The sequence below is a fragment of the Lepidochelys kempii genome, chromosome 2 (genome assembly GCF_965140265.1).
Source record: "Lepidochelys kempii isolate rLepKem1 chromosome 2, rLepKem1.hap2, whole genome shotgun sequence".
NCBI lineage: Eukaryota > Metazoa > Chordata > Testudines > Cheloniidae > Lepidochelys > Lepidochelys kempii.
The window spans coordinates 117,424,889-117,446,516 of record NC_133257.1 but is presented as its reverse complement, the minus strand read 5'-3'; the positions used below and the strand labels follow the sequence as shown (position 1 = coordinate 117,446,516).

At 42.0% G+C, this 21,628-nt stretch overlaps 1 protein-coding gene across 1 annotated transcript in view; it reads left to right on the top strand.

The window, feature by feature from the left end:
• Positions 1 to 20,474, top strand: part of LY86 (lymphocyte antigen 86) — a 32,709-nt gene extending 12,235 nt beyond the window's left edge. Inside the window, exons 2-5 of the mRNA XM_073332121.1 lie at positions 8,526 to 8,612; positions 9,434 to 9,562; positions 15,940 to 15,992; positions 18,968 to 20,474. Coding sequence (XP_073188222.1) covers positions 8,526 to 8,612; positions 9,434 to 9,562; positions 15,940 to 15,992; positions 18,968 to 19,051 — 353 coding nt within the window. The 3' untranslated portion in view covers positions 19,052 to 20,474. The remainder of the gene's footprint in view (positions 1 to 8,525; positions 8,613 to 9,433; positions 9,563 to 15,939; positions 15,993 to 18,967) is intronic.
• The last annotated feature ends 1,154 nt before the right edge of the window (positions 20,475 to 21,628 follow it).

The following is a 21,628-nucleotide window of genomic DNA, read 5'->3' as shown; positions in this document are numbered from 1 at the left end:
TGCAGAGATGTGAACTCTGTCACACGAGCACCACAAAGCTCACATGATTGCTGCCTCTAATCTGCTGCACTCATTTATTATAATGACTTGGAAGCAGTGGTATTTTGGGGCAATATCAGATTACTTCAAGGTGAAATTGAACCCAGAGCAAGGTCAACAAGAGGGGGGGAAAAGATCGGCACAATTCTAGAAAAGACCATCAAAATGATTAGAACAGACCTTTTTCCACTGTGGCAGTCCAGTTTCCGCAATGCTGCAGGAGCGCTGGAGCAATTTGTATAGTGGAGGTGCTGAGAGCCATTGAACCAAACTGTAAACCCTGGATATGATGGAAACCTCTTCAAGCCAGGGGGTGCAGCAGCACCTATGCAATGCTGTGGTAGTCATACCGATGTGAGGCCTGCTCAGGAAAACAAGGCAAGAAAAATACATCTTTTTTTTAATTGTAGCAAGTGAAGTTCTTTGAAACGCCAACAACAGTACTTTGGAGATGGTCTACTCACTCTTCCAGAGTAATCCAATAGAATTCACCTACCGGCTACAAGAAATGTCAAACGAGATTAAAATCCAGCACTATGGTGCCACTGCGTGCAATGTGCCAGGCAATCTATATATAAATATGGACTGCAAGGAATATCCCGATAAACATTCAGGAAGTAGTGAAATGAGAGAAGTGCCATTGTATCTGATTTGTCAGATCAGTGAGGAGTGTTCCAACTGATGGCTGATGAATAGCAGAGAGTCAAAAGGGGTTCCAAATTCTAGCTCACAAAGAGCAGTGCGGCCCTGGTGAAAGCTGCAAACTCAATGTTGAATACAATCGAAACCTCAGTAGCATCCGTGGGTCCTATTATGTTCAAAGAAGGGGACAGAACTTCAGCTGTAGTCAATCATTCAGACCAGCTGAGGATCTAGCTGAGTATTTGTACCTGAAAGTAGTCACGTGAAAGTACTCAGAACCAGAGATAGGCTTGACCCAAAATTGCAGATCTAGACACCCCAATGCCTTGAGAAAGTTCAGATCTAGTTCCAAATGCTGGGACTCAGACCCATCTCAAGCTAAAATATAAAGACATAAAAATGCCTATTTTTCCGTTAAGCATTTACTTGCAAAAAGCTACATGTTTTTGCAAAATTTCAATAATCATTTCAAATGTTGGTAACATATCAAAGCTGAACTGGAATAGCAAACTATCTGAAACCTGAAGAAGAGTTTTTAGCTTTAATTATGGAAGAGATAACAGATTGAAGGAGTGGGTGGAGGAACGACTGGGATCTGGGAACATACAGTACTGTGCACTATGGAGTGTTGCAGGAAAGGGAATCATCGTGTATTTTATAGTCAAAATGGTAAATGTTTTTGCTTTGGGTATGTGAAAGACATAACATGTAATATTTTTTTTTCAGTCTAAATGAGTCACTTCTGAGTGAGGCAAACAAGAAAGAACAAGTATAAAGTCTCCATGAGACAAAACACATTGATTCACTCTTGGAACATTGTGCATCTGAAAATGGAAATGACAGCTGCTCCTGTAGGAGCCAGGGGATTCCTCCACATTTAAAGGGCCAGTACAGAAAAAGCAGAATGGTCTCTCCTTTCAGCTACATAGCTACACAGGCACAGTAAAATTTGCAGACATCTTTATTTAACAACAAAAAAAGCCTACTTTGGGTTCTCTAGGTTCCTTCAGCTGCACCCACTCTGCCTGCTTCTCACTGGCAGTGCAGCTCATCCTACCTTCTCCTTACTCAGGAAGAATGGTTACCAAGAGGTCCCATCTCCACTACAGAGCTATCATGTTGGATTGTAAAGTTCTAGACTGATGTACCATAGAGAGATGGTCAGAAATGTGTGTCCCCACCCCCAGTGGAAAGTTTTGACTTTTCAGCAAAAAGTCAAAAGCCATAAAATTTCTATTGGGAAATTCCACAGCAGATTCTCATGTGAGCTGTCGTTTGAGTGCCTCAGACCTCCATTCTCCTCTACAGCCAGGGTCTCTGGACAGACTACACCTTGCATGATGCACCACAGTCTTGACTCCTGGAGAACTATTGTGGGGTCTCATGGGGAGTCCCATGGCCAAAGCGCATTGTGGAAGATGTAGTCCGGCTGGAGAGCCCAGCCCATAAAGGAGAACAGGGGCATGAGGCACCTGAATTGCAACTCCCATAAGTTCAATTTTTCAACAAAAAGTCATCCTTTTCCACAAAAAGCAGACACCTTTTATGAAGAACTTCATTTTGTCAAAAACCCAGTTTTCCACTGAAAAACAGTTTTAACTAAAAAATTTTGAGCAGCCTTCGGGCCGTGATTCAGTGAGATGGTTAAAAAACAGACCCATCTCATTTAAAAGAGCAAGACCAAACTGTAGTTGTTGCAATATAATTTTGTAACCATGTCCCCCGATGAAAACTTAACTGTTGGGACTTTTAACCATTCAACCATCTGTAGCTCTTATGCAAGCTCAACATATTACAGAAAGCAGTGGCAGCTGCAACTAGAGCAATGCTGGTTGATACATTTGAGCCACTGACTCCTGATTAGTCCAAAATCTGAGCAGCTGCTTCCTACATTTTATCATCACACTTTCCATTAAATACAGAAGTGAGAGATTCACTTGCAGAAGCAAAGAGGAAACCAACCCGAGAGGGGACAGAGAAAAGTGGGGAGGAGGCCCTAGATGCTTTAGAGAAAAGAGAAGTCTAAAACCATATTTCCCACAAGAGCAAGAAATGACTCTTTTCACCTCATTGTAATGACTTTTGAAACCAAAGTTGCAAAACAAGAAGTGACAGAAAGAAAAAAGAAACCAAGCTATCAGGTCCCTCTGACTCTTGTGTAACTGTTAAACAGCTCCCTTGGCACCATCCTTTTCTAGTCCGTCACACAACTAAAGGGACTCGTTCATTGAAAGAAAAAATAAAATGCAGCTCACTGGCATGAAGCCTTGGGCAAATATCATTGCCTTTTGTCTCACTGCTTTATTTTATAGTTATTTTTAAGAACAGAAATTAAGTTTCGGGTGGTCCTTTGGAGAGCTTACATGCTTCCCTGGTCTAGGGTTGTTTGGGGTTTCTTTTACGATATTCGCCCCTCTTACGATATTCGCCCCTCTTCTCTTCATTGCCTCTTGCTTTTTCCTTTCCATTTGTGCATTTGACTTCATTGCTTACAGGTTCCCTCCACCTACCTTCAATGAAGCGGACTTCATTGCTTACAGGTTCCCTCCACGCTTTCATCCCTGCTGGCCCCACCTTCCAGTCACATGTATAGTTTAAACTTGTGGGAAGGGGAGGACCATTGTAAAGACCGCATTCAAACTGGACACAATGCACTGCTGCCACAGCAACCCAGCCTCACAGAAGACAATCTTGACTCCAGCTTGGGGCGCCATTTCAGATTTTGATGGCAGGGAGAGGGGCAACTTTAACCACAATTTCAGGGGCTACTTAGGCACCTGAAAACTCTAGGATTTTTTTTGCAGATAATAACTTTGAAATTAGCTGATTGGAGCACTGTATCTAATTCCTATATAAAAAAAAAGAATTAAATATTAGACCCACTTAGCTCTAATACTAACATGTTCTCACATCTTATGTCAAGTCACTTAAGGGCCACTGGTTAGGTTTAAAATTTTAATGTATATTCTTACTTTGTTTCTAACTCTTGATTACAACAATTGAAAGGTTTCAGAGTAACAGCCGTGTTAGTCTGTATTCGCAAAAAGAAAAGGAGTACTTGTGGCACCTTAGAGACTAACCAATTTATTTGAGCGTAAGCTTTCGTGAGCTACAGCTCACTTCATCGGATGCATACTGTGGAAAATACAGAAGACGTTTGTTTTTATACACACAAACTATGAAAAAAATGGGTGTTTATCGCTACAAAAGGTTTTCTCTCCCCCCCACCACCACCCTACTCTCCTGCTGGTAATAAGCTATAATTTCAGAAAGGGGAACTACACAAAAATGAGGAGGTTAGTTAAACAGAAATTAAAAGGTACAACACCAAAAGTGAAATCCCTGCAAGCTGCATGGAAACTTTTTAAAGACACCATAATAGAGGCTCAACTTAAATGTATACCCCAAATTAAAAAACATAGTAAGAGAACCAAAAAAGTGCCACCATGGCTAAACAACAGAGGCAAAGAAGCTGTGAGAGGCAAAACAGTCATCCTTTAAAAAGTGGAAGTTAAATCCCAGTGAGGAAAATAGAAAGGAGCATAAACTCTGGCAAATGAAGTGTAAAAATATAATTAGGAAGCCTGACTTCAGTACTGGCAAACTGGTTATTACTTAAGTAAAGAACAAAATTGTCAGACACATAGATGAACATAATTTGTTGGGGAAGAGTCAACATGGTTTTTGTAAAGGGAAATCATGCCTCACCAATCTACTAGAATTCTTTGAGGGGGTAAACAATCATGTGGACAAGGGTGATCCAATGGATATAGTGTACTTAGATTTTCAGAAAGCCTTACACAAGGTCCCTCACCAAAGGCTCTTAAGCAAAGTAAGCTGTCATGGGATAAAAGGGAAGGTCCTCTCATGGATTGGTAACTAGTTAAAAGATAGGAAACGAAGGGTAGGAATAAATGGTCAGATTTCAGAATGGAGAGTGGTAAATAGTGGCATCCCCCAGGGGTCTGTACTGGGCCAAAGCCTATTCAATATATTCATAAAGATCTGGAAAAAGGGGTAAACAGTGAGGTGGCAAAATTTGCAGATGATATAAAATTGCTCAAGATAGTTAAGTCCCAGGCAGACTGCAAAGAGCTCAAAGGGATCTCTCAAAACTGGGTGTCTAGGCAACAAAATGGCAGATGAAATTCAATGTTGATAAATGCAAAGTAATGCACATTGGAAAACATAATCCCAACTATACATATAAAATGATGAGGTCTAAATTAGCTGTTACCACTCAAGAGAGATTTCAAAGAGAGTTGTTGGAGTCACTGCGGATAGTTCTCTGAAAACATTCACTCAATGTGTAGCAGCAGTCAAAAAAGCCAACAGAATTTTGGGAATCATTAGGAAAAAGGGATAGATAATAAGACAGAAAATATCGCATTGCCTCTGTATAACTCCAGGGTACGCCCACATCTTGAATACTACATGCAGATGTGGTCGCCCATCTCAAAAAAGATATATTGGAATTGGAAAAGGTTCAGAAAAGGGCTGTTTTGTCTAACCAAAAATGGTTAGATGTATGGAACAGCTGCCATATGAGGAGAGATTAATAAAATTGGGATTTTTCAGCTTGGAAAAGAAATGACTAAGAGGGGATATGATAGAGGTCTACAAAATCATGACTAGGGTGGAGAAAGCAAATCAGGAAGTGTTACTTACTCCTTCTCATAACACAAGAACTAGGGGTCACCAAATGAAATTAATAGGCAGCAGGTTTAAAAAAAACAAAAGGAAGTATTTCTTCACACAACGCACACTCAACCTGTGGAACTCCTTGCCAGAGGATGTTGTTAAAGCCAAGAGTATAACAGGGTTCAAAAAAGAACTAGATAAGTTCATGGAGGATAGGTCCACCAATGGCTATTTGCCAGGATGGACAGGGATGGTGTCCATAGCCTCTGTTTGCCAGAAGTTGGGAATGGGCTACAGGGGATGTATCACTTGACGATTACCTGTTCTGTTCATTCCCTCTGGGGCACCTGGCATTAGCCACTGTCAGAAGACAGGATACTGGACTAGATGGATCTTTGGTCTGACCCAGTAGGGCCATTCTTGTGTTCTGAAATCATCACATATCCACTTGACTCCAGGAGCTGGGGCTTTAAGGAAAACAATTATCATGAGACTCATGATAAAATCATGAGAGTTGGCAATACTGCTTTAGCTTCTATTTAAAGGCTAGTTACTTTCCAAAAGGCTCTTAAACACAACATTACAATGATTGAGTTGCAGTTCTCACAAGAGAATATTTAAAACCAAGCAACAAGAAAATTCCATATTTTAAAGTTGAGAAAAACATTGAGACTTCTACGGTATATCAGGGCCACTGCAGGCAGGAAAGGAAAATAAACAGGCACAGGAGCTCTGGGCAGCTCTTCCTCTTGAGAGAAAGTTGGAGGGTCAATTCTTCTACTCCTTAATCCAGTAAAACTTCTATTGCCATCAGTGCCTCTCCTCCTAGATATTAACATGTGCTTAATAACTATGTATTTCATACTTAAATATCTCAGCCATCTTATCCAGGGCTACACATTGGCTCAGGGACTACATTTTCTGGTATATTCTGAACAGTGCTAAGCACACAGATGGTGCCCAGTGAATAATACAAATCATGATAATAATCGTCAACTTTATGGACTCTGCGGATGCAATTTTTATTCTTTGTTCTGGAATTGGCCTGGATACAGCTGAAACCCTAAGAATTTGAGGCATAAACACATCTGATGCTTTTATGACACTTTCTGATTCCTTCCTTTTCTCGAACTTAGAACAAAAAAATGACAAAACAAAATGGTTTTCAGTTAAAATGCACAGCAGGCATTGCCACCTCTTGGGAGTTAAGCGATCTCCTCTCTTCTGACTCTCATTCTCCATCCTTCCTGACCTCTGTGCTGCTTTTCATGCTGTCAACCATGGCATCCATCCTAACCTCCTGGGACCATTTCCTGGAGTCTCAGAGAACTGGCCGCCTTGGTTTGGCTCCCATCTATCAGAGTCCTCTTTTTTTTTGCAGCATGCAGCAGAGAGATAGGCTGGTCTGTTGGATAAGGAGTTAGCCCTGAAAGACCTGGGTTCTACTCCCCCCCATGGACTTCCTGCATGATCTCAGGCCAGTGTGTTAAGGACAGAGTTTCAAAACCTTTTAGGCACCCAAAGATGCAGCTAGGCATCTAGTGGGGTTTACAAAGTACCTAACCTTCTAGGCACTTTTGAAAATCCCACTAGGTGCCTAAATACCTTTGAAAATCTGGCCTTTAGAATGAGTGTGCCTCAGTGCCCCTGCTCTACCTCACCAAGGGGCTGAGGAGAAATAGGTTAGACCTTGTGAGGCGCTCAGATACTATGGTGATGGGGCCACACAAGTACCACAGGGGAGTGGGAACTTCTCTATACCACTGCTAGCCCTTCCCTGGGTTTTGGCTCCTTCGTTTCATGTATGTCCCCAAATCTCCACCTTTTCTGAATGTAACCTTGGCCCAGAGGGCTTGGCTGTATTATTTCTGAGTCCCCTGTGTTATCTCTAAAACAACCTCCTCCCTCCCACCCACCCACTTCCCCAGGGATTCCTGTTTTACAGGAGCAGAGTGTCCTGTGGCACCTTATAGACTAACAGACGTATTGGAGCATAAGCTTTCATGGGAGAATACCACTTCGATGGATGCATGTAGACTTCCAGATCCTTAACTTAATCACCAGCCCTTTCTTGTCTTAATCGCCCTCCCTCTGTAAACAAAATACTGACTCCCTGCCCCAGGGGCACATTTCCTCTGCAGAACTTACATTTCACACCAATGCTTTGCTGTAGCTTCACCTGGGAGCTCGCACACCTCCTGTATGAAACTCAGGAGGCGCTCCCGCCCCACTTTGCCCCCCGAAATGGCTCCCCACTAGAATTGCAAAGATGTGAAACTGTCCCTATCCCACCATTTCCAGATCAATAAAATGTCACATGCAAAGCCCGGGCTAAGATTTTCAAAAAATAGGAGCCTAAAGTTAGGCTCCTATGTTCTTAGCTAGGCACTAAGTGACCTGATTTTCATTCACCAGGCAACTTCCCCTGAAGTCAACCATGGTTTCTAAAATGTTCTGAACAGGTTTGTTTTGGTCTGTGCCAGGGGTTCTCAAACTTCATTGCACTGTGACCCCCTTCTGACAACAAAAATTATGACACAACCCCAGGAGGGGGGACCGAAGCCTGAACCTGCCCGAGTCCCACTGCCCTGGGTGTGGGGGGCCAAAGCCAAAGGGATTCAGCCCCAGGCACAGGGCCTGTAACCTGAGCCCTGCCACCAAGGCTGAAGCCCTAGGGCTTCCGCCCCGGGTGGTGTAGGTTTGGCCCCAGCAAGTCTAATGCCAGTCTAATGGTGATCTCATTAAAAAGAAGTCACGACCCACTTTGGGGTCCTGACTCACAGTTTGGGAACCGGTGATCTACGCTTGCAGTTAAACCAGGTTCAGCACTGGCTCAGCTGCAATTGTTGTCGACACCCAGCATCAGAAATGGATATGCTGACAAAGCCTTAAAGTATTAAATAATTTAAGGACTGGCCAGGTCCTAATGGCTAGAAAAGAGGAAGGTGGGGGGGGAAAGGATTCCGGCTGAAAGCAAACGTAGTTGAGATTAGTGTGATGTCAGTGAAACAGGCACAGAGCAGTCTAATCCTTTTGCCACACGATGTCGGAGTTTGGGGATTATGTTTGGGAGAATTTCAAAGAAAATATGTATGACTTGATTTTCATAAGGATTCTATTCTTTTATCATTATTTTTTATGAAGTAGAGTTCCCATGCATTGGAAATAAAAGTAAAAATCAATTGCCTGTTACCTTTTGACAGATCCCGTGCAAGATTTTGCTCTTAGCATCGATGGTTGTTCCAAAATCTTAACGAATACTTTTGACATCAGAGCTGCAATGATCTTAAGTAAGTAAAGTGCTGTTTTTGAGTGTTACAAATAAGATACTTCACTGGGCATGTGTCGGTGTTAAAGAGGGTCTGATGAATAATAATCAAGTGCTTTTGATAAAACAGAGAGGGTTTATTGCTCTTATGCGAGGGTCCAGGGGCTCAGACACAGATTGGGCCTCAGGAGGCATAGATTCTCTTCTCAGCTGTGTCTCTGACCTGCTGTGTGACCTTGAGCAAGTCACTTCACTCTGCCCCCACCCCCATCCCCGTGCCTTTGTTTCCCCTCCCTCCCTCTGTCAGCCTGTTCACTTGTAAACTTGTTTGGGCAGGGGGTTGTCCTTTGGGTATTGTCTTCACTCCTCCGGAGTTAGCCTAGATAGAGAGTGAGAGCGACCACACTGTGAAATAACACTTGAGCTGCTGTGGCTCACTGGTGTACAGCACTAAGACTTCTGGGGGCAGGTCTGTTTTCGGGGATCACAAACGAGACAAATTTGAGGGTTATATTACAATCATTGCACATGCTTGTTCACAACCCCCGACTGCAAGGTTTGAATCCAGTAGCCTCAAAAGGAAGCTACTCTTCATTCAGTACATGTCTTGTTATCTACCACCAGGGACATTACAGGGCAGTTTCTGTATTGCATAGTGTTCTATGGATTCAGGAACCCTCAGTGGAGTTGGGGCCTAAATAAGAAAAGAATAGGATCTTTTTAAAACAAATAATAAACTAATTATTTAATTCATTTAATTAATACATTAATTATAAAGTAAATAATAATAGCTCAATTTCCAAACAGTTCTCTCCCTGAACTCTTCTTCTGTTTTCTGCGTAGGACGCAACATCAAGGAACTGTCTCTGAACGTTAATCTCATCATAAATGGGAAGAGTATCCTAGCCTACTCACAGAAACTTTGTGAGCCGAATGACCGCAGGTTTATTTTCTGTGGAAAGAGAAAAGGAGGTAATTTTACCTAGCACACTAAACACTTGATGGGTGCTGAACACTGCAAGCGGGACACACCTGCTGTGCGGCTGAATGTACTAACTTCCTAACATTCTGTGGACTTCAACAGAATGTTAGTGGATGACAGTAGGGGAGCGTCATTTTACTTTTAAAGTCTTCTTTTTGCATAACGGGCTCACTAGCTTGTGTTTTAATGGCACAGAGGTCTGAGTGCTATATACATCAGAGTTCAAGGGAAATTTAGAAGGATAATCTATAACTCAACATATAATGTAAATAAGTAGCATGGGCCTACACCCCTTATGTTCAGTAGCAGTCTTATTTCAACAAGACTGTTTGCATGTCTGAGGACTATTGCAGGATTGTCTCCTATTTTTGTAAAAGCAAGGGCTGAGCTAAAGAACAAGATTACTTGAGAAATGTCTCCTATCTAAAAAGTTGTGTTTCCTGTTCACTGATCCATAATCCTTTCATAGAAGTTGCGCATAAGTAAGGATTAAAGACTGCAGCATTTGGACCATGATACATTTTGGTACTATCTAAGGTGTTTGGTTTTATTTAAGGATCTCTGATAATAATAAATCCTTACTCTTCCTGATTCCATGCTCATCTCTTTGGGCTGATTTGAAAAGAAAGGTGGGTGGAGGGCAATTTCCCAGGGAGTTAAGAGAATGGCAGTTTAGTAAGTTAGCTTTGAAAGCTATTTTTCCCCAGTCACCTGCATCTCCATCAGCACTATGATAATTCATTTTCCTGTAGGGCTGTGGGTTTGGTGACCATGCACTGTACTGTTGACAAGATGGCCTCAGGGGAATTGCTAAGACATTTCACACAGTACAGAGATATCAAAAAGAATAGCAGAGAAATACTGCACAAGCAACCAATTATGTAAATTCTGCAAGCCAGACAGACAGAAAAATTAAATTCAGAAGCTTTCTCAATAGTGTATTGAATTAAAGAAAAAATAAGATACCCACAGCCCTACTGGAAGACTGTCTTATTCTGACGAAGTGCTCAATAACACCCTGTAGAAAACACATTAAGGAAACCTAGAGTCGATCCTGAGCCCAGCACAAGCTGCTGTTTACACATTAAGCCACATAGCCAAACCCTTCTGGGGTTCGCAGCAGGTCCTTAATCTTAACCTGGCAGGGAGATTGTTTTCACTAATTGAAGTACATCAGGATATAAAACAACACTTGATTGTTTAAATAATGCCATGTATCTTCATTTAGAAGCTGCCCTCAATTAATAACAGAACCTTATCACACAGTTGTTAATAGAAGCCATGTTGTTCCCATGCAATCCACAGAGGGAAGCGGTTAAGTTTGCTAGATGATGGGGCTCCAAAATGGATAGTCAGTGTATGTTTTTACATTGTATTGTAATGCAGTTTGATCTCCAGCCCCACATAGAGCAGCTCAGCACAGCCACATTTGAAGGCTGTATCTACACTAGCACTTTTGTCAGTATAACTTATGTCACTCAGGAGTGTGAGAAAACAACCCTCTGAGTGACATAAATTACACCAACAAAAGCACCGGTGTGGACAGTGCCATGTCAGCGGGAGATGCTCTCTTGCCAACATATCTACCACTGCTCGTTGACGGTGATTTAATTATGTTAACAGGAAAGCGCTCTCCCACTGGCATAGAGCAGCTACACAGAAGACCTTACAGCGGCGCAGTGGTACAGCCGTACCACTGCAAGGTCTCTAGTGTAGACGTAGCCCAGCTGTTTGCATTTTTGTTAAACTTGACCATTGCCTTGTGTAGAGAGGGCCATAATTTGAGCTGTCAAATATGAGGTAAAGGAAGTGTGAAGATGGCAGAGTGCTCTTTTTAGAGCTGAATTTTGTCAATTAGAGCCCCATCTTCATTACACATTGAGTAACATTTGTAAAGCAAATTTTATTTGACCTCGGTTTAAATATAGTTGCTAGCTGGTTTTGATTGGCCACTTTAGTGAGAACAAAGACTGTAAAGCTTTCTCCTACCGCCCTCCTAAAAAAGCCACAGGCTTTAGAGTTTGTTCTGTTTATAGATCTTGTGGCTCTTTTTTGAGAGCACCAGGAATATCTGGTGCTGAGAGAGAGGAGGGTGTAGTGGAAAGGAATTGAGGAGGCGTCAAAGGTGGCAAATAGAGAACATTTTCCTTCCTCTGTTATCTTTTACTTCTATATCAGTGACTCATGATTGGAACGGTCTTGTCAGAACAAACATAGATGGATGTTTTACCAACATCTTCGTTTCAATTATAGTATTTGTTACCTATCTTTTTACTTTTATTTAAACAACTTGTATAATGGTCATAACCGGACTAGCAAAGCTGACGAGGTCTCTCAAACATGATTCTGAACAACTTATGTCTGTTTCTTTGAGATCTAAACCCATTACACTCTCTTCTGTTCCGCAGAAGGCAAAGAAGTGAACTTTAGTAGTGAAAAAAATCGTTGCTAAAGTCTTTGTGGTATTAAGTTTAGAGATGAGCTTCCTCCCTCTAGGGAGGAATTTTTCTGATCTTCGTTCATATCCCACACAAGAAAATAGTTACATAAGAGTTAGGGTTGCTCAAGTGTACTTCCCATTTACACAGTCACAAAAACCAGAAAAACCACCCATTATGGTAACATTAGGATCAACATCCAGCACAACTCAGAGACCTTACCCAATTAATGCCCAAACACTCTCACAGACTTTGCGGCTGCACAAACTCACTTTTTCAGATCCAACACAGGACGCTCAAAGCACACACCCAATTTCTTGCAATCATACTCAACCAAAAAAACCTTCACTCGGACCTTAGTTACAAATTAACATACACATGTAATGGCTTGTGTGTATACTGTGTTACACTTGCAGAGTATTAGATGTGAAGTTAGGTATTTCTTTTGAGTGCAATTGTGAGGAAATGGACATGTATTCTCAGCAAGAAGCTAAACCACAGAGCTGGGTTCTGGTCTGATCTGCCACATGACCTTGAGCAAGAAACTCATCCTCTCAACTCACTTTACGGTTGGGAGAAACTGAGGTGAATGATACTCACTCAGCTCCAATATTTATAGATGAGCACTGTTCAGATCAGTTCTGAACCAACAGAATTCATGGCAGTTGTGCCATCGAGTTGAATGGATGTAGGATCCAGCCCTAGATGAGCTAAGTATTACTGTATTATTACTCACACAGAAAAAAAATAAAAATTCTATAAAGGTTAAAAGCCCAGAAAAGGAAGAGGTGGGTGCAGATGTACTGGGGCCTTTGAACATTCTTACACTTGTTATACTGTATAAAGATTTTTAACCTAAGAAAGAGTTGAGAAAGAGGAGTCAGAATTTCATTATAGGTGTTTTGTCAGAAATGAGAGGCAGCTTCACAAGAACAAGTAACTTGAAGTAATTTACAGGAAATTCTTACTCGCTTCACTTCCTTCTGTAAATTGCTAGAGACCTGTTGGTGGCAGGGAGAAGGAATACATTACTTTTGTTAGGAAGTAAGAGTGAAAAGAACCCACAAAATAGAAAAGAAAGCCTGAAGTCAGCAATACCTAGAGACCTTTTTATGATGTTCTGCAGAAAACCTCTTCAGTCATGTTAGCCCTTAAGAGAAGGGTTGAGCATGGAAGATAATGTCCCAAGAACACTGGCTGTTTTGCACTAACAGATGCTGTGACTTATTAGTATCTTGTACATATGAAGATGGAGGAATTTTTTGACTGGAAAGTTTGCCATAATTTATAAATTGATCCCGTAAATAATATCAGTCTTTCACACTATATAACCTATGTGAACTCAGACAGGAAAGTTCCAAAGAGGCAATACTTTGCATTCAATGCACAAAGCTAAGTGTTTGTCTTAGTTATAATTACTGCAACTAATTCATCTCATTTGCCCCCCACTGATAGGTAAATGCAAGGGTTTAGGAAGATGCACTGTATCAAGAATACTATGTTAAACTGGAATCCCAAAAGCAAGACATGCATTCAGTTGGATTCAGCCTCGGGAGACACTGTTTTCTGCTGTAGCCCCAGCTCTGTAAAGTCCACGGAGAGGCAATCACAGTGGTTTCAGGGGCCTGGTTTAAACAACAGCCATGAAAGTGGGAGGTCCTGGTCAGCTAGAGGTTTGGTCGTAAAACCCAGTAGACCTATTGATTCAGAACATCTCCTGGGAGCCTCCAGTAGCTGAAGAATAAAGCTGCTCTTTTCCCCTGCAGTAGAGGCCCACTTACTGGTGCAGGGGAGAAGAGTCCATTTCCCCATCTGTGTAATAGAGCTGATATTCATCCAGGTCGCAAAGGAATAGAACTCGGGGGTGCACAGCTCCTAGCCCCCTACTAAATTACAGATCAGCTCCACCAGACACCCCAAAGAATAGTACTGGTAGTGGTGGTTTCTGCTCAGCACATAGTAGTCCTAAGAATAGCTCCTGCTGCTATCACCTCAAGCAAGGGTGTGGCCATAACGCATGGGCAGGACCTCAGGGTCTCCTAATGAGGGAAGTACATCTACAGCCCAGGATTGCCTTAATCTAGCCCTGGCAGGATGGTCAAAGTTTACTTTATGGTGTAATAGAAAAATTAGCATCTACCTTCACCAGGGAGATACTAGCAGCCACACACATTCAGAAGCATGTGTGTTGTCTGATTTTGTCTAATTCAGTTTCAAACATAGGTTTTGCAAAGCTAGGACACCGCCATTTCACTTTCAATCCCTTGCCAGTTCTGAAATACTCCAGGGCTGACTCCATTGACTCATGTGATTTGTGAAGAGTCTCCATCTCCAACTGGTAGGGAAGGTTTCAGAGCCCATACTTCCTCCACTTTTGTCCTCTGCTGCTATCCAGGACTTGTTGGGCAGTTTGATCCTGGTTCCGAGCTGCCTGTCCTACTTGCTGCATTTTCCTTCTCAAACACGGCCCACTGCAGGAGATTCTACAGAAAGGGGTTGCTTTCTGCATTGCACTGTCCACACCAGCACTTTACAAATAGGACAGCTCCCATCTACACCTCTGCTTCTGCAACTGCTTAAACCCCTGCACAAACTTTATTCACACCGAGTCCCAGCGTAATCACTGCCCAGCTGAGTAAAGTTGTGCAGGTGCTTCAATGTCTGCAGAATCCAGGCCTATAACTCCTTTCTAGGGTCTAGCAAAATGAAACAGAACAGGGTTTTGCTGTATTTTTAAAATTTTGAGTCATTACTCGATGCAGGAGAGAAGCCTCAGACTCTATGGCTCCTGCTTCATGCACAGAAGTGAGCAACCATGGCAACAGCTCTTTGAAAAGGAAAACGCTTCCCATGGCACAGGTGAAGCAGCTGGAGAGTCCAGGCCATGAGCCAGCTGTAGTCTAGTGAATTGGATTTAGGGTCAGCAGCCAAAATATCCTGAATTCTAATCCTAGTGTTGATGTCAACATTTTGGGCCCCTTAGGCAAGTCACTTGCTCTCTCTGCCTTAATTTCCTCTTTTAGTAAAGTGGGAGATAATATATAGGAATCTTGCAGCTGTGCATGAGGATCAGTTATTGCTTGTGCCATACTTTAAAAATGTGAAGTATAAGGTAGTAGTAAGAGAGACCAGGCTCAGACAGCAGTCAGGGAGCTGTAGAGATCAGTTACAGGAGAAAGGATCCAGGCAGAGAGAAGACAGAAAAATTCACACAAAAGGATAAAATATTACTTCCCCCTCACTGTCAAAGCAGAAGTGGCAGTAAATTTCACAGCTCATCTACGGGATAGGGCTCAGACATGCAGCTGCAGAGGACAATGAAGTGAGCAGACCCTGTATATCTGTAAATCTGGCCCAATCAGAATGGCTCACGCATAGTGTCCACTAGTGCTGAAATCACCCTCCTTTCATGAAGCTCTCAATAACAAGCAGTGAAAAGGGAGTGAGTGTGCCTAGTGGTTAGAGGGCTGGAGACTGGAAGATGGGTTTCTATACCTGGCACTGACACCAACCTGATACCTTTGGCAAGTCGCTGAACCTCTGTGTATCTGTTTACTCACTTGTGAAATGTGTACTTCCACTACACTAGTATACTGTTCAGTAAACACTCAGAAGTCAGGTATCTCCGGATGAAATGTGCTTATTAACTGCATGAGCACTCAGTGACTGCTTCACCTTAGGCTCTCAGAAACTGCTGTTCACACAGGTCTTACCTCAGAGGCTTACGACATTCATCAGCATAGTCTCTCCTACACTAGGAAGATGGTCCATACCTGTACACTTCTCTCAGAGAGCTAGTGTCCCTAAAGATTTTTAAGTCCTAGAGCACTTGTCACTGACGGTTTCAAAGTATTGCTATAAAATAGGGCATACTATAAGCTGCTTGTTTTCTTTGTGCATTGCACAATCATCATCCATTTGTTTTTCAGAGCATATCTACTATGAAGGGCCTGTCACGTTGGGAATCCATGAAATCCCTCAAGTAAGTTCCCTGCGGTTATGTCCTGAAATTTAAGTTACCTGACTAAGAGCAAAAATCGCAATAATAATGGGTGATTTCGACTATCCCCATATCGACTGGGTAAATGTCACCTCAGGGCATGATGCAGAGATAAAATTTCTAGACAGCAAAAGTGACTGTTTCTTGGAGCAGCTAGTCCTGGAACCCACAAGGGGGGCAGCAATTCTTGATTAAGTCCTAACTGGAGCCCAGAATCTGGGCCAAGAGGTGACTATGTCTGAACCAATCAGTAATAGTGACCATAATGCACTTAAATGTAACTTTTTCATAAAGGAGATAAAAGCCCCCCAAAACCTACCATGGTAACATTTAACTTTGAAAAGGTGAACTACACAAAAGTGAGGATGCTTGTTAGATGGAAATTAAAAGGAGCTATCACAAGGGTTAAATGCCTGCAAGTATACGGGGTACTATTTAAAAACACCGTAATAGAGGCTCAGACTAAATGTTTACCCCCAACCAGAAAAGACAATAAGAGGACTAAAAGAATGCCACCATGGCTGAAAATCAGAGTAGAAAGACATCTTGGAGTCACTGTGGATAGCTCTCTGAAAACTTCAGCTCCGTGAATAGCAGCAGTCAAAAAGGCTAACAGAATGTTAGCAACCATTAGGAAAGGGATAGAAAATAAGACAGAAAATATCACAATGCCACTCTATAAATTCAGGTGCTGCCACATCTTGCAATGCTGTGTCCAGTTCTGGTCACCCAATCTCAAAAAGAATATAGTGGAACTGAAAAATGTTCAGAGAAGGGCAACAGAGATGATCAAGGATATGGAATGGCTTCCATACGTGGAAAGACTAAAAAGATTAGGGTTGTTCATCTTAGAAGAGCAACGACTAAAGGGGGATATGGTAGAGGTCTCTTAAATTGTGAATGGTGTGGAAAAAGTGAATAGAGAAGTGTTATTTACCCTTTCTCACAATACACAAATGTGGCATCATCAGATGAAATTAACAATCAGCAGCTTTAATACAAACAAGAGGAAGTACTTTTTCATACAATGCACAATTAACTGGTTGAGGTCATTGCCATGAGATGTTGTGATGGCCAAAAATGTAACTGGGTTCAAAAAAGAATTAGGTCAATTCATGGAGGATAGGTCCATCAATGGCTATTAGCCAAGATGATCAGGCATGCAACCCCATGTTTGGAGCAACCCTAAACCTCTGACTGCCAGAAGCCAGGAAGGAAAGACTCAACTGCCCTGTTCTGTACACGTCACCTGAAGCTCTGGTACAGGTCACTCTTGGAAACAGGATACAGTGACAGATGGACCACTGGTCTGACTCAGTATGACAAGTCTTATGTCCTTAAGAACCACCACATGGTCCTACCAGAATGTCCCTAGTACAGCAACATATTCATTCTTCTAGTAACTGGAGGCTGGGGACATTCAGCACTGTAAGTTTCCCCCATGATTGTAGTTTGTCTCTCTAGTACACTGCCCTGCCCTGACTCTTGCATTGGTAGCAAGGGAAGCAGCGCCTCCTGGTGATTCCTAAGAGGAAGGTCACCTCTGCAAGGGCCCATTAGCACCACTGGAGCAATTCTTTCTATACCAGTAGTTGCTGCAAGGATCTTAAACTTGCTGAAGACTTAAGATGAGAGTCGAGGGTAGTGGGGAAGGGGAAGAAATGGAGAAAGGAAGAAATGGAGAGGAGGTGAAAGGAGTTTGGAGTAGAAGACAACCTCTCTCTCCTCTCTTTTCCTTCCCATCAGTCCCTCCCTTCTACTCTCATTGGCCTATTTTACCCCCTCCCCTTCCCTGCTCATCTATTATGTCTTTGGAAGTAGCATACTCCATACTGAACCAATCTCCTGCTTGAATTTCAACAGACAGTCTCACAGTGCCAGAAACGCTGAAAGCCTCCTAGCCTCTGTTTACCTGCCCAGGCACAACTAAGCGCTGTGCTCGGCCAGGCAAAGACACCGACCATTTGCCAAAGAGTTGAAGAAGCCAGTGGAAGGGGGCAGAGGGGTCTAGATCAAAGTAGCCATTGGTTAAGAACTTACAGGTGGAGAGAATCATGGCCACCAAAACTAAAGTGTACAATCCCATTAAGCAGTCAAGGACCTATTACTGCTTCATTCTGCAGAGAAGACCAAATGTGGCTCAATAATCCAGAATTAAAACAAATTTTTGTGTTAAGTCCTCCTCTCAATCTCTTAAGTGAGCTTAGCCACCTGACTTTCCCAATACTTCTCTGGTTGGTAGGAGGAGAGAGATATTTTGACCTATGAAATTAGGATGTCCCCTAAGCCCAGGTCTACACATTTGGACCGTGCATAGTTTCTCTTCTACATTGGGCAGACTGCTGATGTGAAATTGTCCCCAGAAGGAAGCGTTATTGTTACTACCTCTTTTGTTGAAACTAAAATACAGCAAGTTCTGTCTGTGTCATGTGTTTCTACAGATGATACTTTTTTTTAAAATACCCAATTAATATGTTAACATCTGTAAAAATTCATCTGAAGTTATAATAGTGCAATATTTGAACAATAAGATTAGCGTGGGATGAATCCCAGTCAAAAGAACATTTCTCCCACTCTGATTACACAGCAGCTGCAAAGTAAAGAGAAAGCCTTAATAACAAAAGCCCAGGTGCAATTGTTTCAGAAAGAGCAAGAAAAGCTACATGGACCTGAAAGGAATTTTTAAATATCAAAGAGTTTTGTTTCCCTGTGGAAGCATTTACCACCATGTTTTAATTTTGAATTTGCTGCGCTACCAACATTTGACATCTACGAAGAGAGACATTTGGCAAGAAAAATGAGCCACACCTTTTACCACCATTGAAATATATTTGGACTGAAAGAGCTTTCAGGACGGGCATAACTATTTTAACGAAAAAGGGGACTCTCTCCTATGAAGAGAGGCAGTTCTGTACTATTTGTGTGCTAATCTAATGTTTTGCTTTTGTTTCACACAGGGAGAGTACAAAGTTTCAGTGAAGCTGTATAATGGAGACCATCTCACTGTTGCTTGTGCTGATTTTACCATAAAAAATAAATAATTTTTCCCCATATAAAGCAAAGAAGCGATCAGAAAGAGTTCATTTAAAGTGGTAGGTCACCAAAATAGTGCAAGCTTTGTAGCTAAGAAAGCTAGTTATATTCTACAGTGATATTGAAGAAAATAATTCCACTCAGAGGTTCGGGTGCTATTCTTGTTTATAATCCACTGCTTTTAGGAAGTCACTAGAACCCCAAGAGGTAATTTATCCTATGACATTCACTGTATTCCATTTGCTTTTGTTTCTATAATATATGGCTGCTTTAAAATAGCAAGAGTTTTAAACTCTCAAAAGACTTCCAGTCCACTAACTACAGAACTGAATGAGACAGGCATTGCTCAGTGAGCTATCTAGCAGGAGGAGATCAGAGCTTGGTGCTTGAACTCTGCCCTCCTTTTTTCCTGGGCTATTGGAGGCAGGAGGGGACAAGGGCATGCCTGCTAGAGCTATGGCTTTTGTGACTGACACTCAGCAGGGAGTCCCAACCACAGAACCCTTTCCTACCTGAACTTGGTGCAACGAATGTCTGTCTCATTTTACATCCTCAGAATCCAATGATAGACTTAGATTGTCCCAGATTTCAATTTTGCTCAGTCTCACATGATATGGGATTTGGAACAGCCTTAGTTTAACTAAATGAGAGGCAGGCCAACATTATACCAGAGGAGAGGAGTTGCAGTTGCTGCATTAGGAGAGGAGGGCACAAGCACTGCCCAGGTCTTACTCTTATAAATTGACACCTTGGGAACCACTATATTGCACTCAGTCTCTGGTGGGGAGGAGGGAGTGCCTTACATTATCCCTTCCAAATTCAGTACTTACCTAGCACAGCGCCATTTTTTTTTTTAAATTAAGCTTCCAGTATCTTACATTGGCTATTACAATATCAAGGTCAGAAAGGCACCCACCCCACAGTTAAACTCTCAACATGCATTCAGTATTACACACTTATCATTTGCAATCAATACAATATGAATGTTACAAAAAGCTGCAGATGCCAGCTGATTTATTAACGGTGAAGAAAACCAAATTATTTATGTTCAGGAAGACATAAGGATAGTAGGGGAAAGGCCTACATGATGTGGAGGCCTCTTCAGATATCCTGATTGCAGCATTCATCCACATACTTTTATAGAAGTTACAGCATAACCTCACTGTAGCCCTGTAGTCCTCAATGGGGATAGAACATCCCCAGCACTTTCTGTGTAGACTCTTTTTAATAAACCCATGAAAAAGAGACCAAAGAATGTAGAAGTATTACACCTGCTATTTGAGCAATCCTTGTGTCATATCTGCTCTCTGGAGTAACAGCACTCCACTCTTTGATTTTTTGGATCAGCTTTTTTGTTTTTTATGTCCTTTTTAATGGCTTGTGAACCATCCTGCTTATATGCGATTATGTCCATCTGCTTCTCAATAAAGTCATATGAAAAAAAAGAGTCCTTTATGTTCTTTTTTCTGTTTAGGTATTTTGCCCCTGAGGTCCACCCAAAAGGTAAAGCAAGCAACTCATCAAAAAAGTTACAATTTCTTGCTTGAAACTTGAATATCCTCTCCTCCCTGGCTTTAACAATGCAGAGAAATATCAGGATAAGAGAGACAAGCCATCTTCAGTACTCTCAGGAAGGACCATTCCCCAACTGTTGCCCCCAGATCTCGTCAGAAGAATACATCTCTGAACAAACAGTGCCCCCGATAAATAACCATTGTGTTCTGAGATGGTCCTCCATTTCCCATCCATGCAGTGGACCTGTTAAACTCAGTTTCACCAACTGTGTTCAAGTCTTCAGGGACTTGATCTACACTATGAAGTTTTACCATGACTGAATATGGTTGTAAATAACCATGTTAACTGACAGTGCTCAACACAAATTAGCGGGCAAAGTGTAAACTCGGACACAACATTCAACATACTGACAGCTAATTGTGATTAAACCTTGCTCTGATCCAGGTTTAAACATAATTAGCTGATGCTATGTTGAACACAGTTTATCCTAGTTGCCTGCTAAACAGTACTCAGCATCATGTTAGTTAACTCAATGAGTCACAACTGCGTTCAGCGACAGTAAAGCTATAAAGGGTAGACCTCTGAGGAAGTATGGGATATCAGCCCACATACAAACAGTTAGACAGCATGGTGCGTGTGGATGTGCACACAATGACTATGTTGCAGAAAAGTCACCATGGAGACTCACTTTAACTCTTTTTAACCTGCCCAGAAGAAGGTATCACAAAAATGAATACAAAAAAAGCTCAAAAGTTTGTACCTTCCACCAGAAGTTGGTCCAATAAACGATATTACCTCACCCACCTTGTCTCTCACAGAAAGAGTTGTAATTTATAATTTATTTTTTCCCTAAATTTAAGCCCTCTCTACAAGACTCCTACATGGTTACAAAAGTCAGAACAAACCAACATGGAGAAGAAACCATCAAAATCGCATCTAGAAGCATTAGTAGCACATGGAAATGTTCCCTATGTCCAGCTCGCGTCCATGACAAACCTTGCTGCTAAACTCCTATTGAATGCACTTACCTTCAACCAACCAACCATACCAGACGAAAAATAATCCCAAGG